Here is a 17,788-nt window from a genome sequence, read left to right on the forward strand (position 1 = left end):
GCCTATCACTTCCTTTCAAATCCCATAATGCAGCAAATGCAAGTTAACAACAAATGAAATCAGGCTCCCTAGCTCCAGACTTCAGCTCCAGACATCTCTCCCATAGACACAATATACACTAACCACTGGTTTGATACCATCATACCTGAAGTCTCAGACTTCTTCAAGTTTCAAATATCCTGAATCCCACAACTCAATATTTTATCAGTATAAAAAGAGGACATAATGTGACTATGTTCTTCATATCTCTTAATACTTCTTCCAGATGTGTGAACACTAACTCTCCAAAGTTAGAGGTTTCTCAGGGGCTAGCAAGTTAAACACACACACACACACACACACACACACACACACCCCCTGTGGAAAAGGCACAGAGGACTCAGAGGGTGGTGAAATCACTCTGTATGATACTATAATGTCAGATGCCTGTCATTGTATATTTGTTCAAACCCATTGAATGTACAACACCCAGAGTGAGTCCTAATGTAAACTATGGACTTTGGTCTGGTTGCTTGGGTTTCCTTAAAAAATAAAAATTTTAAAAAACCTATGGACATTGGGGGATAGTGATGCATCAATGTAGGTTCTTCATGGTAACAAGTGCACCTCTCTGGTCAAGGATGTTGATAATGCAGGAGGCTATGCATATGTGGGGAGAACGGGAATATGAGGAATCTCTATACTTTCCTCTCAATTTTGCTGTGAACCTATAGATGCTCTTAAAAGTAAAGCAAAAAAAAAAAAAAAAGCAGCAAACTACCCGTCAGCTCTGTTACACTGTTCCATCAGAACCCAGGAATCAGAAACAGCAAAAAGTATAGGTAAAATTGAAAAAAAAAAAAAAAAATGCAGAACATACAATCCCCATACTCACGAAGTTCATATTATATATGTCATGTCAGACACTCAAAATTGAAATGCCAAGAACTGTTAAATGAACAATATTCAAAGCAGTCTACATTTTCTTTCCTTCATATGTCACAGGAACAGAGAAATATCACTACACTAGTATTTTGTGATCAAAAGCATATTAAAATACACCTAGAGACTAACCACAAAAATGATTCCTGATTGTTTTGATAAAGACTGCCCAAGATTAAAGATTTTCTGGAAAGATGCTACCAGATTTAAGAAATATCTAATTTAATTTTAAAGAATTGAAATATAAAATAGAATGAACCCACATCATGGCACTTACATGCGAGACAATTTAATAGTTGAAACCCTTGCCAGATTAAAGGGAAATCAGTTTTAAAATCAGTTTTAAAACTCTACCATCTCTTTTTAAACTTGTTCAAACATTTGGGGACTCAAATATCAAAATGTCTTAAAATTACATAGTAAGGTAGTACTCCTGGAGTTTATAAGAGAACATTCCCAGCTCTGCAGTACAATTTTTCAACTTTCTGACGTATCATGTTAATATGATCACTTAAAATTCATACAAAATAAAAGATACCATTTTCGTGTCACCAACTATTACCTTTCCTTTTAATAAGATAAAATTATTTATCGTGACACAGTAAGTCTCTTTCACTGCACATACTGTAATAAATACACTGCTTCAGACGGTATAGACGAGATATGACTGTCCCCAAGACAATGATTCTTTTTTACTCCAGAAAATCAGTACAGTAAATAACTTTTCTTCCCTTCGAGACAATCATAGTGCTTGAGGCTGCTGAAACACAAAAACAAAATATCTTCACAAATGTCTCCAAACAGTCAAGCTGAAAATCTAAGCCAAAGTTTCATTTAACAGCCTGTCAGTTTTTTGATGTGAAGCTAATGAATGCAGTGGCAAACAAATCCATCAAACCTAACATCAAACAACCGCACTTCATCCCAGCAAACGGAAAAATGAAATACAACCTGCAGGCCAGCGCTTTGATCCAACCTAGCCAGGAAGCAGACCTGTAAGTGTCACGGCAGCAGCTGCACAGAGTAATCACGGACTTCATTTCACCACAGAAGGAAAGAATGCTCCAGAAACAGAAAACAGTCATCTCAAATATGTACAAATGTCTTATTTCAACTGCTAAACGAGCTGTTACATATTTTTAAATCTCTATCAAGAAAAAATAATTGAATTTCACTCTGTTATGCCAGCATTCAAAGCTACAGAGATTCCTAAAACAAAGAACTAGGTGGTATGGTCCATTAATACTACAACTTTGCAAGTGGAGTTTTATTAAAAGTCCTTCTGTTCTTTCTGAAAGCTCCTTGAAGACAATATATGTGTCTTTCTTCTTTGTACACACATGTAGCACAGGAGAAACTCACTGGGCACTCACCAAATCTGACCTCTGCCCGTCAGCAGCAAATGAACATGTGGGTACCTGAAACATCACTCAATTTTTTTCAGTAATGATCTTGTCTTTGATTAGAGAAATGGGGGAAAACTACACACTGCCTTCTTAGGTCAGTTGTTGCTGCTAAATGAAAGGCCCTTTTGTTCTGGAGCATCTTACAGGATTTGGCTATGCTATATTTTGCAGGTTAAGACAAGAGAGCAGAATGATCCTCATTGAGGGAAAACAGAAGCAAAGAGAGAAATGAGAAGAATGGTAACGCCTGGGCCATTATCAGAGTATTAGAAACAGGGATAGTCAAACTAAGTCGCTACCAAAACTAAAAGGTCAATGTTCCTTCACTCCCTCCTCTGCCTATTTTCCCCAGATCTTCCACACAATCCATACACACAAAAAAAAGTCTGTTTGAGAGATGAGGCAGTTTGGATGGATACTGTGGAAAAGGACCATCTGAACTGAAAGACTAAAAAAACAGAGAATTTACCTACAGGGACAGAAATATCTCCCAAATACAATAATTCAGCTGAGAATATCAAACATCCAGGAATTTGCTAAAATTTGGAAGTGTATCTCAGCTTTACACAAATAATGAAATTTCTAATCAAATGTACCCAAATCTTAAGAGCCAGGAAGATTTCCTGAACAAGTTATCACATATCAATAGGTCAGTAACAGATTCCGATGAAAGCCACAGAAGGCCCCTCTCCAGTCCTGCTCTAGGGACACCAGCAGAAGTCAAGAAGCCAACAGCAAAGGAAGCACACCTTGAACCCCTGCCAGAGTCAGCTCTTACTCTCACCCCTGTTCTCATGGAACAATGCACTCACGAGTGATGAATTCATAGAAACACACATGGTGCCTGGCACACAGCAGATAAGCCTAGTCTCCGTAAGTAGAACTTCTTCCCCATCTACCAGCCATCTGAGGCATCTGAAAAGGTCCCTACTGACAAAGCCTGTTGGCTTATGATCAAAAGGTCCCTATTGGGGAACATGAGGTTATCTTTTCAAAACCTATTTGTTTTTTTTTTTTAATTAAAAAAAATTGCCTTCTGTAACAGCTCTTTTCTGAATCACCTAATTAAAAATACTGGTTTGTATTACACAAAATTATATTTATATATATATATTTCATAGTGTTTATGATTACATATATGCACATGTAATATAATGTATGCAGACTCCACACTCTGCATCGTTTTGCTTATTTAATGCTGTACGACAAATACTTTATTAGATACTTATACATGTTCAATAAACCCCATGTGACAGGTAAAGCAGGTGACATCACCACCAATGCCTCATTATGAAAAAGTGCTCATATTTTCATGGTAATTATAAAAGTACTGTTCATTATCACTTATGAACAATGACTTTTTTATAGTTATCATTTAGAACAAACTGATGAAGACAAAGAATTAAGACAAACATGGGCATCCTCAATGCTAAAAGTCTTTTTAGAGCAATTCATTAATTCACTACACATTAGTTTCCAGCAAAACACATAAATTTATGCCCAGTGCACAAATTTGCCAGGGATTAGAAAGTACATATACATGCAATACAGTAAATTCATAAGGTTACCTAATGAATCAGACTTAGAGATCAAAAATAGGTGTCAAATAACTGATTAAAGATACCAAAATCTGGGGGGAAAAATGCTAACTCAGCTTACCATAATGTAAGATAATTTATTATCCAGGAATAGACATGAAAATATTAATATTGATGGTATAAATTAAGAAAGCATGTGATATTTTAGTGAAACATTCAAAACTGTATCTGTTTATAAGGTTATTTTCCTGTTTTATGCAAAAAAACTAAAATTGGTTACATGACTCAAAATACTCTTTTTTCTTAATTTTTGTTTTTATTTTTTGTAGAGATAAGATCTCACTCTGTTGCTAAGGCTAGTCTTGAATTCCTGGCCTCTAGCAATCCTCCTGCCTCAGCCTCCCAAAGTGCTAGTTATAGGAATGAGCTACTGTGCCCAGCCCAAAGCAGATTCTAAATATATTATGTCAATGATAAATTGGCACCCCCTGTAGTAGGCAGATGTTTCCCCTCATGCGCCCCAACAAAGATGTCCTCATCCTAATCCCAGAGATCTATGAATACGCTATCTTACATGACACATGGGATTTTGCGGATTGCCTGCTCTGAAATGCAGGAACTACACAGGAGGACTAGAGAGGCCTCTAGGAGAAAAGTTCAGCCCCTGGTTCACAGTCAGCAGCAAATCTGAACGTTTAGTCCTACAACTGCGAGGAAGTGAATTCAGCCAACAACCCGAAGGAGCAAGGAAATGAATTCTTTCCCAGAGTCTCAGTAAGAAATGCAATCCTGCAAACACCTTGACATTTAACTGGTGAGGCCAATGCTGGGCCTATTACCTACAGAACCATGAGATAATAAACGGCTATTGTTCTAAACACAAAGTTTGTGGTAATTTGCTACAGCAGCAAGAGACAACTAATATATTCTCAGATGACATCACTTGGCCAAAGGAAGTAAGGGGTGGCCATAACTCAAAAAATCTCAAAAACATTCAATTACAGCAATTTTTAATTGGCTGGCCAAAACTGCATTACAGCATTGAATATTTTGTACCTAGAACCAAACAAAACGGTCAAAGCCCTTACTAAACTGAATAAACAGATAGTCACATACCTAAGTTCTTTTCTCTTTGCAATAAGCCTACAGAGTACAGAGATATTTCTAATTTACATATGAAGAATGACTTTCCTAAGGTTACATGGCTAGCCAAAGAAGAAAAGTTGGTTGTCAGATCCAGCCTCCTCCATCACAGTGCAACACTTCACATTCCCACAGCTGTGATGGGCTCTGTCAGCTGGGATTTCAGGGAGAAGCACTACCAGCCTCTCTTCCTTCCACTCCACACCCACTCTACTTCCACATGGAAATGTGGAAATGCAACTCCAATGTACATGGTAGTTTAGCTTCTCCCCAAGGCTGGAATGCCCTATTCTGGCCAACATCATGGGCTACTTCTGAGACCTGTATTAAACAATATTTGCAGTGACTCCGAACAGCTCTGATAGCTGACTTATATCTGTAAGTAAAGGTGCAAACTATAAAATGACAGACCTTGTTATAACCTCGTAGTCAAGACAATGCTTCAAGGCAGATGCAAGCATTACATTTCTACAAAAGCAATGCAGTGGTTGGCCAAGGTACACACTGAGTTTTCTATTTCTTATGAGGTTTTCTTAGAATACACAGGATGTACAATGTGAAGTAGTAGTACAGTTCTGTTCCTTTCTGAATTACTCAGCATAAATAGAAATTACTTAGAACAGAAAAAGTCTTCTAATACCAGGGGCTTTCCTTTATGTCAAGAATGTATTCAAATGACTCCTGGGCTGCCAACGGGCTATACTTTTACTTATTTTTTAATATATTGTGCAATTTTCTAAATACACACATAAATTAAACTAAGATTTGTCTTCCCTAAATATACTTCTATCTAAGTTCACCTAATGGCTCCACATGTAAGTTTTATCAACGTAGAATGAAAGGAGACATTCAGTTGAGCCATGCAATGGCCAAAATAACACCACATCCACTTTATTTATCATTTGCTGCTAAATCTATGTCAACTTTACATCCTCTGTAAAACACACAGTTTCATTTAGAAGCTACCCTCTGCCAGCCTGCACCTCTCTCTTAAAAGCCACAGGAAAGGAATCAAACCTAGTAGAAACCACCATCACTTTGAAGATGTCTTCTATTTAACACCACAGGGGGAAAGTAATTAAATTTAATAGAAGTTATTGCCTGTGAATGAAAATACACAGTATGCGAGCTAAATTAAATACACTGGGCAGGAGATGCAAAATTTTATACCAAATTTAACATGAACATGTATTTCCTGTTAAAAATGTGTTCTACATTATTACTTTCAAGAATTTCATTTCTGCACTAAGGGCAGTTTTAATCATTTCTTCCTACCAACCTCCCTCCATCTCTTGCTACAATTTTATCAGACACTCCCTTCTGTAAAGTGTTGTTTTCCAAGCCATGAACTGATCGCGAACAGGGAGAGATCTGAGTCTACCTAACATGGAGCCACATGATGCCACTGGAAAATCTTGCAAAACACCAACTGGAGGCCTCAAGATAAAAAGCAAATACACATCGCATCAAATTACCTATCAGGACAAATTGCTCCACATTAATCTCAAAACAGACAAATTCAGCTAAAATTGATAATACTGATTATGTAAAATAAATGTATCTAGCCTGAAGTGAATTGCTATGGTGAGAGGCACACAGCGCCAGTAAGGAAAAATAAATGCTGCACAGGATCTTAGGGTTCCTACTAAAATAACCAGAATACACATTTAATTTATGCTTTCTTTTTGAGGCATAGCTTACCAATTTGGCAACTTTTCCATAGTCAATCCATCTGACAGTAGCAAAATTTGTAGATTCTGCACAGTTGAAACCATGATTAAAACCAGCATGGTAGCCATATGGGAAAGTGATCATGAATTCTCCAGCCTCCTGGGTTATCTGCAAGGTAGGAAACATAATATTTTGCAAAAAATAAGACTTCCCAAATTATGAATACAATTAAAATATATTTGCCATTAAAAAACAAAGAAAAAAAGTAGTGATATCAGAGCAATACCAAAAAGAGTTCCACCAGATTCATTACTTAATCCTTTAATAGTGCTTTTTCAGGAAATGTTTAAAAGACTTTCCTAGATAGGATGTGGCTTGCTGGCACTTGAATTCAATCAAACAATCCATAATCAAAGCTATTACATTTTAATTGAAGGTATCTTCAAGTTATTCAAGTAAATTTGTTCATATTTGTTTTGGATTATCTGATCTTAAAATGTTTCTAACCCAGCACCCAATAGGATGGACTCCTCATATCTTTAAATTCTTTAAGTTGCTGCAAAGTAATATAAAAATACTCATAGGATTTGGCCACTGAAGCAATGTTTCTCCTTGACACATATTGTCAAAGTATTTAGCAAATGCTGTATGTTCACATTCAGAGCCTGTATTCTCTGCTAGCTCTGATAATAAAAGTTGTAAAACCACACTTTTAATTATCCTACTGACTCTAATACAATTTATATTTTGAGATATAATGTACATATAATAAAACGCTCAGATAATAAATGTACAGTTTGATCAGTTTTGACAAATGCATATACCCATATATCCCATGCCCCTATTATTTTCTTTTTTTTACGATAAAAATCCAAGGAAGAAATACATTTATTAAATATATCAACCTCAGAAAATTACTTATCTCTGGGAGGGAGAAGACACTGAAATAGTAATAGCTACATTTGTAGTATTTTGTTTCTTTGGACAAATATCAGTATCTACACATAGCGTTTTTTTAAAGTATTTTATTTTCAGTAACAACTTTATTGAAATGTAATTCACATACCATATAATTCACTCATTTCAAGTGTATAATTTGCTGGTTTTTAGTATATCACAAAGTTATGCAACTATCACCACAATTAATTTTAGAACATTTTATCACCTCAAAAAGAAACCCCCTCACCCTTTAGCTGTCATCCCCAAGCCCCTCATTCATCCCAGCCCTAAAAAAAACCCTGATTTTCTGTTTCTACAGATCTGTTATTTTGGACATTTAATATTAATAGAATCATATAATTTGTGATCTTTTGTTACTGAATTCTTCCACTTAGCATAAACTTTTCAAAGTTCACCTAGGTTGTAGCATGTATCTGTACTTCACTCCCTTTTATGGCTGAATAATCTTCCATTATATAAAATATATCACATTTGTTCATTCATCAGCCAATAGACATTTGGTCATTTCCACTCTGGGCACTAGGAATAATGGTGCTATGGATAATTGTCCACGCCCCTATTATTTTCATCGCCCAAGAGTGCTCCCTCATTCCTATCCTAGACCACCCCCAGCCCATCCCCTACTCCCACCTCAGGGATAATCACTCCTCTGATACCTCTCACCACTGATTAGCTTTGCCATGTTATGGATGCTAAAATGGTACTGGAGACAGGGGAGAGTATTCTTTTTCCCAACAATTCTGAAATGTAACTCATAACACCATTGTCCCCTGCCAAAGAAACCCCAGATGATGTTCTGCTACAATGAGCTCAGTTGTCACCTGGCAGCAGACACAGGCTTACCAGTGCCCAGCACGGTTCTAGCTCCATTATCTGAGCCATGTGAGAATATAACCCAGCTCTCTCCTGTCCTGGTCTCACTGAATCTAATTAATTATCTAGGTGCTTATTTCTTATACTACGTAATGAAACAAAACTCAACCTGCTCCCACATAAAGGTGACAGGAGGGGGAGGACTGCTGCCACTGGAATAAGAAAACTACTTTTCCTGCTCCATGGAATCCTACCTACAAACCTGCTCTACCCTACCTAAAAAATCCTGCTCATGCCATGACTTAAAAAAAAAAAAAAAAAAAAAGAGCACCTGTTCCACAGAATGCAACTCTAAATTTGAGACCCCTGTCATTTCTAAAAACAGGTCAGTCCCAATCTCATACCACAAAAGAAGCTGAAGAAAAGAGTGGATATAATCTAAATGCAGACATCAGCTGTTTATTACACTTATGTTTTTCATACATATGTATGAATACGGCAAATGCAATGAAAGAAGGAAAAAATGTAATCCAACTGAGACATTATTACCTACAGGAAGAGGGCTGAGTTGAAGAGGAAGAGTACATTACTATGTAACATATACTACGCAAAGCTCTGTCTACAGATTGTCTTTCTCATCACAATAACCCTATTAAGTAGTCACTATTTTTATCCCCATTTTACAGTTGAAGAAACTAAAGCTCAGAAAAATTACGTGATTGAATCAGGGATGAACTCAGGAGGTTTAATGCTGTAGCCTGTGCTACCATTTTGCTGCCCTATCACATGCCACGTTATCATCAGCAGGGAAATGTGCTCCTTGAGGAATACAGTGTCATGACAGGCCCTGTACTGAGATAGAAACGGGAAGTGACAGAATTTCACATGAGGAAGTGCCACTGCCAATCAACCCTCAAAGCCACTAGTGTTTCACCATTTCAGGACTTAAATTTATCTTGCCACTTTCCACAGAAGCCATCCACAAAACACCAGATGAGAGCCTGATGCCTCCAGTGATCTACCACGTAGTACTGGTAGACAGCTGCAGCCTAGAAAGAGGGTGCCGGCCACCTCTAGAAAAGAGCTCCAAGCTCCAGAGGCCTCCATCCTGGGGAAAGGGAGCCAACCCCATAGCCCTGCTGCTTCACATAACTTCTCTTCACGTATCAGCCCTAAGCTACCACTAACACCTAACACCAGCCCCAAAGGAACAGAGAAGGATTTTGTGTCTCTGGGGATACTGTTGCACTCCTTCACATCTACCTTGTAATATTCCAACTTAAGTAAAAGTACCTAATGAAGCTGATGCCAACTACTTAAAAGAAGCACTGGATGATGATGTGTCTGAGACTCACAAAAGCCTGGTGCCCAGGTGTCTGCAGACAGGACAAAGCCCCGCAGCCACAGCAGCCCCTCTGAGTGGCACAGCCTGTGCCCTCTTTCCCCCACAGTTCTGCAGCCCATCCCCAGTGCCTCCCTACACCCGCAGGCAGCCCCCACGGTGCACATCTCGGAGGCACGATTTTTTAATGGTAAAAACGTGTGAGTAAACCAGTGATGAGCACACGTTCCCAAAAGCAAGCATATCTTGTGCGTGACTGCTGCATAGACAGTTTAGGAGGGAGCAGGGAATCACCTCAAGCTGAAGAATGAATCCCAGCACTTGGAAAAGTTCTACTTTGAACAAATCCCTCCACACACACACACACACACACACACACACAGAGAAGGCCACAGTAAGAACCCAAAATGAAGAAAATGTAAAGATTTAGTCACAAGCGAAAAGCTTCCAAGATGGAAAACAGCAAGGATTATGGGAAGAAAAGTCAAATAAAAAACACAGAAGGAAGAGCTATTTTTTAATGTTTCTGCAAGTAGCTAAGTACTTAATCCTCCCGAGACTCAGAGGGAGCTTTTATTTATCTGGTCAAAACCTTTTTTCATTTCAGCTGCTTCACATAAAAATGTTCAGGCTCTGCAATAATTCTGACCCAGTAAACACCCATAGACACAAAGAATGCGAGATCCAGCATCTACTGAGTTTTATAGAACCTAATCTTCAGAAAACTCGCAGAAGCAATATCAGATTATTAAATCATCAGGCAATTTTATCCATAATGAAATCTCAATTGTATTATGTCTAAATGTGTTTAGAAGCAACATAGTGCTACCATAGTCATGGATTCTAACCAACCCATTGCTAATAATTGCTTTGAATTTCTTAGAAAATAGATCACATATACATAAATTATGTTGCTCATAAAAAAGATTTTAATATAGAAGTGCTTCCTCTTATTTTATAGAATGTGCTACATTTTATTTTCAGTATAAATGAACTATAGCAACATGACATCTTTAGTAAATATATCTGAAATAAAATTAGTTTCTAATTAGGATTTAGATAATTGATATGCTATAAAACATAAATTTGAATTTCTCTACCCACATACTAAAAATTCTACTTGAAGTTAAAGATACATTATCTCTTAAATACAAATCCTACACAAACAAAATTAATTTGTGTAAGATGAATACTAATATACCTTGTCGAAGGGAATACCGTATTTCTTCAATACTGATGGAGAAATCAAAGTCATCTTGTGGCGAAGAAATGCATCACACCCTTGGGAGCTGCTTGGGAAAAAACCTAAAAAGAAACAATAAATGTAAGTGGCATTGTGTCAATTAAGAGAAAATATCAGATAGGATTTTCAATGTGTAAGTTCTAGTGTTCTTACTGTTTGACGTATGCAAGCATAGACCTCTTCCGCCAAAAAGCCCTTGTACTAAAAATCAGAGTTAGAATTCTTAAAAATTAGAGGATACATCCCCAAAGGTTGATCTTCTTTACAAACAGATTTACCATAAGTTGTTTTTGTAACCTGTAAAATTACTAAACTTTAGGAATAAATTTCAAATTGAAACAAATGTGGATTCAACCTATTATCTGATAAATGGAAAAAATATTTAGGGAAGTTAGGAAAGATAAATACGTGGGATGCTGGATCTGTAGCTAAAAATACAGGAAAAAAAACAAAAAAGGAAAGATAAGTATGCATTTTAACAGAAGAATATTTTAGACTCCTAGAGTTCATCATTCCTGAAGCACTCATCCCAATCCTCGGCACACAGCAGACAGAGTAGTTCCCCATCTTTGTTTCTTTTCTGATCAATCTGAAACTAATTGCTACTAATCTCCTGAATGAACTTCCCAGCCATCACCCATCAAATGTCTGAGAACCTGCCTGAACAGCCTGAATGGGAGAAGTGTTTTGGGGAGGCTTTTACATGAGGAAGTTAAACATACAGCAACCCTTTCATTCAACAGTATATTATACGCCAAGACAGAGTCAGTTTTCTCCATCACTGACTTCAAACCTGCAGTTCTGTCTGAGGCAGACTCTCATTAACTCAGTGATGCAAGCTGGAGGAAAATGAACATGCCTGATGTACTGCTCACACCTTCCTCACTCAGAGGGAAGGGAGTCGTGCTGAAGGAATTGGAAAAACAAGAAGACAACAAGAAACAAGGAAAAGACATGGAGGTAGACATGGAGGAAAAGTCATGGAGGTAGAACACAGCAGGAAGACAGAAGGCACCAGGAAGGCACATGCAATGTGTATGAGTGACAGGAAGAGGAGCAGATGCTGTCTGACTCCTCCACCACCAAAATGAGGGGTGGAACTGCTGGAAATGTGACATCTAATTCTGTGGATCTCTCTATGCAAACAACTCAAGAACGTGACCAATTTGGCCAGGTACGGTGACTCACGCCTGTAATCCCACCACTTTGGGAAGCCAAGGTGGGCGGATCACTTGAGGCCAGGAGTTTGGGACGAGTCTAACATAGCAAAACCCTGTTTCTACTAAAAAATACAGGCCAAGTGTGGTGGCTCATGCCTGTAATCCCAACACTTTGGGAGGCCAAGACAGGCAGATCACAAGGTCAGGAGTTCGAGACTAGCCTGACTACCATGGTAAAACCCCGTCTCTACTACAAATACAAAAAAAATTAGCCAGGCATGGTGACACACACCTATGGTCCCAGCTACTCAGGAGGCTGAGGCAGGAGAATCGCTTGAACCCCGGAGGCAGAAGTTGCAATGAGCCGAGATCACGCCACTGCACTCCAGCCTGGATGACAGAGTAAGACTCCCTCTCAAAAAAAAAAAATTAGGCAGGCATGGTGGTGCATGGCTACAGCTAGCTGCTCAGGAGGCTAAGGCATGAGATTTGCTTGAACCCAGGAGGCAAGGGTTACAGCGAACTGAGACTACACCAGTGCACTCTAGCCTGGGCAACAGAGGAGGGAGGGAGGGAGGGAGGAAGGAAGAAAGAAAGGGAGGGAGGGAAGGAGGGAAGGGGGGAGGGAAGGGGGGAGGGAGGGGGCAGGGAAGGGGGGAGGGGGAGGGAAGGGGGGAGGGAGGGAGGGAGGGAGGAAGGAAGAAAGGAAGGAGTAAAACATGAGAAATGTTAATTCTTTACAATATTAATAGCAATAAGAAGCATAGTTTTGCCATATATGTCTCTTAATAATGCAGCCTAGAGTTCATCATTCCTGAAGCACTCATCCCAATCCTTGGCACACAGCAGACAGAGTAGTTCCCCACCTTTGTTTCTTAATAATGCAACACCAAATAAAACACTGGTGAGTGGAGGAAAAGTAACACACTAACATAATGGCCATGTCCATACAACAAGATGTTGTGGCTGGGCGCGGTGGCTCAAGCCTGTAATCCCAGCACTTTGGGAGGGCGAGACGGGTGGATCACGAGGTCAGGAGATCGAGACCATCCTGGCTAACACGGTGAAACCCTGTCTCTACTAAAAAATACAAAAAACTAGCCAGGCGCGGTGGCGGGCGCCTGTAGTCCCAGCTACTCGGGAGGCTGAGGCAGGAGAATGGCGTGAACCCGGGAGGCGGAGCTTGCAGTGAGCTGAGATCCGGCCACTGCACTCCAGCCTGGGCGGCAGAGCGAGGCTCCGTCTCAAAAAAAAAAAAAACAAACAAACAAAAAAAAAAAACAAGATGTTGTAAGTCCTACACACAGAGAAGGGCACCAATGGGCAGTCCCCAAATGCACAATCCATGGGAACGTTTTTATAAACAATTCAAATGGATCTATCAAACTTCTCAAATCTGTAACTTTCTGCAACACTAGATGAATTAAGTTTTAAATTAAAGTCAGTGAAGAAAGAAGTATCTATTCCATTTTCTTTTGATAAGGATTTGTAATCAGGTCCTGAACAATGTGGTGACTGGTCATAAGCTAATTTAAATTGGAAAACCACTGAAGGAACGTAATTTGCAGTGTATTAAGAACTTCATATTGGTTCAGAGTTTTTATTTACAATATGCTATCAGAATTATATTTTACTAGTCCTGAAAAACACTTCATAAACAACACATCTTGTGTACAAAGTATGTGCCTTAAAATGAATTTTACCTCAAAGTACCTGCAGGGGCTACACGGTTCATACTCACTCTCACTCCATAGTCTATAAAACATGGTCAATTGTTTGCCATACTAAAGTCAACTGCCTTTTTTTTTTTTTTTTTTTGGTCTTTTTTAAGATATTATACAGGATCAAGCACGCAAAGATGGTCTTTGGAATCATTCTTCCAAACCAAATAATAAGTTAGAGGGATGGAAGGCTAGGATAATAAAGAGCTTGTATTCCAGAGACCCCAACAGAGCCCTAAAAGCAATCCACAATAACCTTTCCTAAGAACACCAAAGTGCTGCTGAGAGTTCTGCAACACAGAGAAGTGTGTAGGATCCCATAAGATCTCTCAAAGATCACATGCTATACCCATCCAAAGGATGTTTCACATTCAATGTAAAAGTGAGCACGTGTGACAAGCATTATTCTAAGTGAAAAAAAGCAAAAAAACAAGTCTACACATAGTATGATTTCACTTACATGACACTCTAGAAAAGGTAAAACGATAGGGACAGAAACTAGGGAAACCAGTGGGTGCCAGCAAAGGGAAGAGCAGTTAAGTACAAAGAGGTGTGAGGGAACTTTTTTGGGGTACTAGAAATGTGTTACATGTTGATAACAGTGGCTTATCATGTGGTTTATTAGTTACACCACTGTAGACCTTTGTCAAAACTCAATGAGCTCTATTCTTAAAATAAGTGAATTTTACTGTAGATTTTACCTGAATAAAACTGACTCAAAAAAATCATTAAATATTTTGAAACTATTTTTGAAATAGAGTAGATGTGTTCTAAAAATATGAAACAGGTATGTTCCTTCCTTCAAATGAAAAGTTCTCCATACTGTCAACTGGTTTATATTTTATAATGTATTTGCTATTGCTAAGAAATTATTTTTAAATCCCAATCTTTTATGATTCAAATACAAACACACACTATAGTATTAAATCACCAAAAATTTCAGCCTTGAGAAAAGATTTTAAGATCAAAACTTAGTGACTTTTTTATGGGTATACAAACACTAATTTGGCAAAGATGAGGACAGCTGTTAACTTCTTAGGAAAGGGGAGAGAAAGACAGGGAACAAAGGAGGAAGGAAGGGAAGAGAAATCAAACATGTAGATCTATTTCCAAACTAGTAAAAAATTTTTATTGACAATTTTGATAATTTAAATTTGCCCCAAGTATGCATTGATGAAGTTTTATCACGGTTATATATGACCGGGATGAGACCTGAAAAATATATTAACCATATAAACAAATGCTAAGGAAAAGAATACAACAAATGGATACAGAAAATTGGTTCAGTGGAAAACTCTTTCAGAAACAGACGTACAGTATTTGATTTACACATGAAATTTCTTGGCAAGCTTATTTATGAAAAGAACCAATGACCTACATTATATGGGGAGAAACCTAGTAACATTTACCCACATCTCTACTTGAGAGATTTACACGAGAGGCACATACTACATTTGGCCTCTTGGTACTTCCTATCATTCATGGAGTGGTTACTCAGGACTGGATAGAAAATTATCACTTCCCAGGCCTCACTCAACCCTAACGTCCCATAATCCATCAACATCTCTACTGCAGGACTCTCCAGGAGGAGTGCCAGGAAACTTCATACTGATCTTGGGATAGAGACGAATGGCGCTTTTCCTAAGCAAATGGCTTGTTTTAATCTCCTAGACATGGTGTGCATTGTGTAATGGGCAAGTTTTTTCCATTTCAAGATAATCAGCAGAAAACCTAGAGTTAAAATTTCCACCCAATTTAACTGGTATGTGTATCATTAAATGCATGGTTTTTTTACTGCATTCCTGAGACCACTTTATTTCAGCTCTCACTTCCCACCCCCTTGAAATGTCACATAGATAACCTACACACAAGTCACCAAGGACTCCCCAAGCCAAGAACATTGGGATCAAACAGGTCAGAGTTAAACTAACCAGGATTCTTCTGGCTCTGCCTCTGCCCAGCCCCATCCGTACCCTCAAATCATAGAAATCTTCATTTCCACAAAATTCCTCCCTACTTACTAGTTGGCATTCATTTCCTGAATTCTTCCTCTCCATTCTCAGTTAAGAGAAGGAAACTAAAAGTCTTTCACTCACATATGAATTATGCTATCTGGGTGTATTTCATGTATTATTGTCCAATGTCTAAAACCCTACTAGGAACATGGCTGGATATAAATTATCCAATTACATTTAAATACAGACAGTGATATCACTGACATTAAATTATTAAGAAATTAAGTTTACCAACTATTTCTCTACTCATAGTGAAACCCAGCTGACAGACAAAAATAAACATACCCTGACCTGCCACACACTGATCTCCATGCCTAAGGCATGAGTGAGGCACAAAGGCAGAGGATATATCACTGGTCTTTTGCATTTTTTATGGCTTACAGGGCACTTTAAAATTGATTATTTGTAATCAGAGGTATTTTATTTACAAGCCTTTCAAAACTAGACATTTTAATATAATATTTCAGACTATCAGCTAAGTGAATGCTTAAGGGAACAATATTTACCATTTTGAGAGCTAATTTTCCTAATTCCAAGAGAGAGGTATGAGAGCAGGTTAATTTAGAATCTGGTCATAAAATTAAAATGATTTATTTATTGCTGCTCTTCTATTCTCTTGGCAGCAGAGGCTCATAATCTTTTTTGGGCCAAACCATCTCAGGGGATTTGATGATGGCATTCCCAGAAATCTACATATATGTCCAATTTTGAATACAATTTCAAAGAGTTCATAGAATGCCTGTCTGCATCCCACCCATAGACCTTTATCTACCCCTTGGCACAGGGATCCCTGCAAATCGGGCTGTGACCTTCTACTCCACAGGATTAAAATCAAGATTACTAGTCATTAAAAATATTCTACATAGTGCATGCACGTGCACACACACACACACACACACAAATGCTTAAAAGCATGAACTAAACTAACCCTTGGTAGCAATGTTTCCTCTATTCCCTTTTGCTGAATACTGCTTTTTTAATAAGGTAACAAAATCAAAACATTTGTTTCAAGTAAATATAAGGATCTAAAAGAATTGACTCACTTCCACTATACTATTCTTTGAAATAAGTTTCCTCCTAATCATTCACACTTTCAAAACTGGCTGCACAAAGTCCTAAATCACATATTTTGGCCAAGTAACCAAAATTTTCAAAGTAAATCCTTTTCAGTTTTTAAAAAAAAAATAGCATTTTATTCCCAATAAAGGACAAATGAAATACTACTTTCCACAAAAATCTGCAGACTTTCTCAATTTACCTTAATCTATATTTTGCTTAATGTAATATAACAGCAATATTACCTTTTTTCTAAAATAGGTGAGATTTAGACATTTTAAAAACTGAAAATCTTCCAAACTGTCATTCATGATTTAACATTATACCTCCCTTCTCCTCCATATTTGCAATCCAATTGTATCAAACCAAAAATTAGAAAGAATGCAATGGCATTACAGATGACTATAACAAGTATAAAAATTGTAACAATTCACTTGAGATTTTTTATTACATTTCTGTCTACATAATATTGGGGAAAACCTGTATAAATGAGAAAGCAGCTGAAGGGCAAAATCAAACTCCTGGCTTTATTAGATGCAGGCCTAATGTCTTTCAGATAAAATATTTGTAGGTGCCACAGTCAATCAAGATTTCAACAGAAACCAAAGATGAAAGCATTCACGCATAAAAGGCAAGTGTGATAATTATGATGCACAGACAAGATAATGGAAAATATCTGAGCCTACTTTTCATTTTATGTATCAAGTGTTGCTATGAGCTAGATATTCTATAATACTCCATCATTCACACAGCATTATTTATCATTTTAATTATTTAGCAGAATTCAATTAATTTGGCT

At 37.9% G+C, this 17,788-nt stretch overlaps 1 protein-coding gene across 7 annotated transcripts in view; it reads right to left on the minus strand.

Moving 5' to 3' along the window:
• KDM4C (lysine demethylase 4C) overlaps positions 1-17,788 on the minus strand; it is a 463,944-nt gene that overhangs the window by 276,139 nt on the left and 170,017 nt on the right. For all 7 annotated transcript variants that reach the window (XM_025358671.1, XM_025358675.1, XM_025358674.1 and 4 more), the window contains 2 exons: positions 10,996-11,099; positions 6,710-6,847 (listed from right to left, as the gene is read on the minus strand). In XM_025358671.1, the coding sequence (XP_025214456.1) occupies positions 6,710-6,847; positions 10,996-11,099 (242 nt within the window). The remainder of the gene's footprint in view (positions 1-6,709; positions 6,848-10,995; positions 11,100-17,788) is intronic.

This window comes from Theropithecus gelada, chromosome 15 (genome assembly GCF_003255815.1).
Source record: "Theropithecus gelada isolate Dixy chromosome 15, Tgel_1.0, whole genome shotgun sequence".
In the NCBI taxonomy this organism is placed as follows: Eukaryota; Metazoa; Chordata; class Mammalia; order Primates; family Cercopithecidae; genus Theropithecus; species Theropithecus gelada.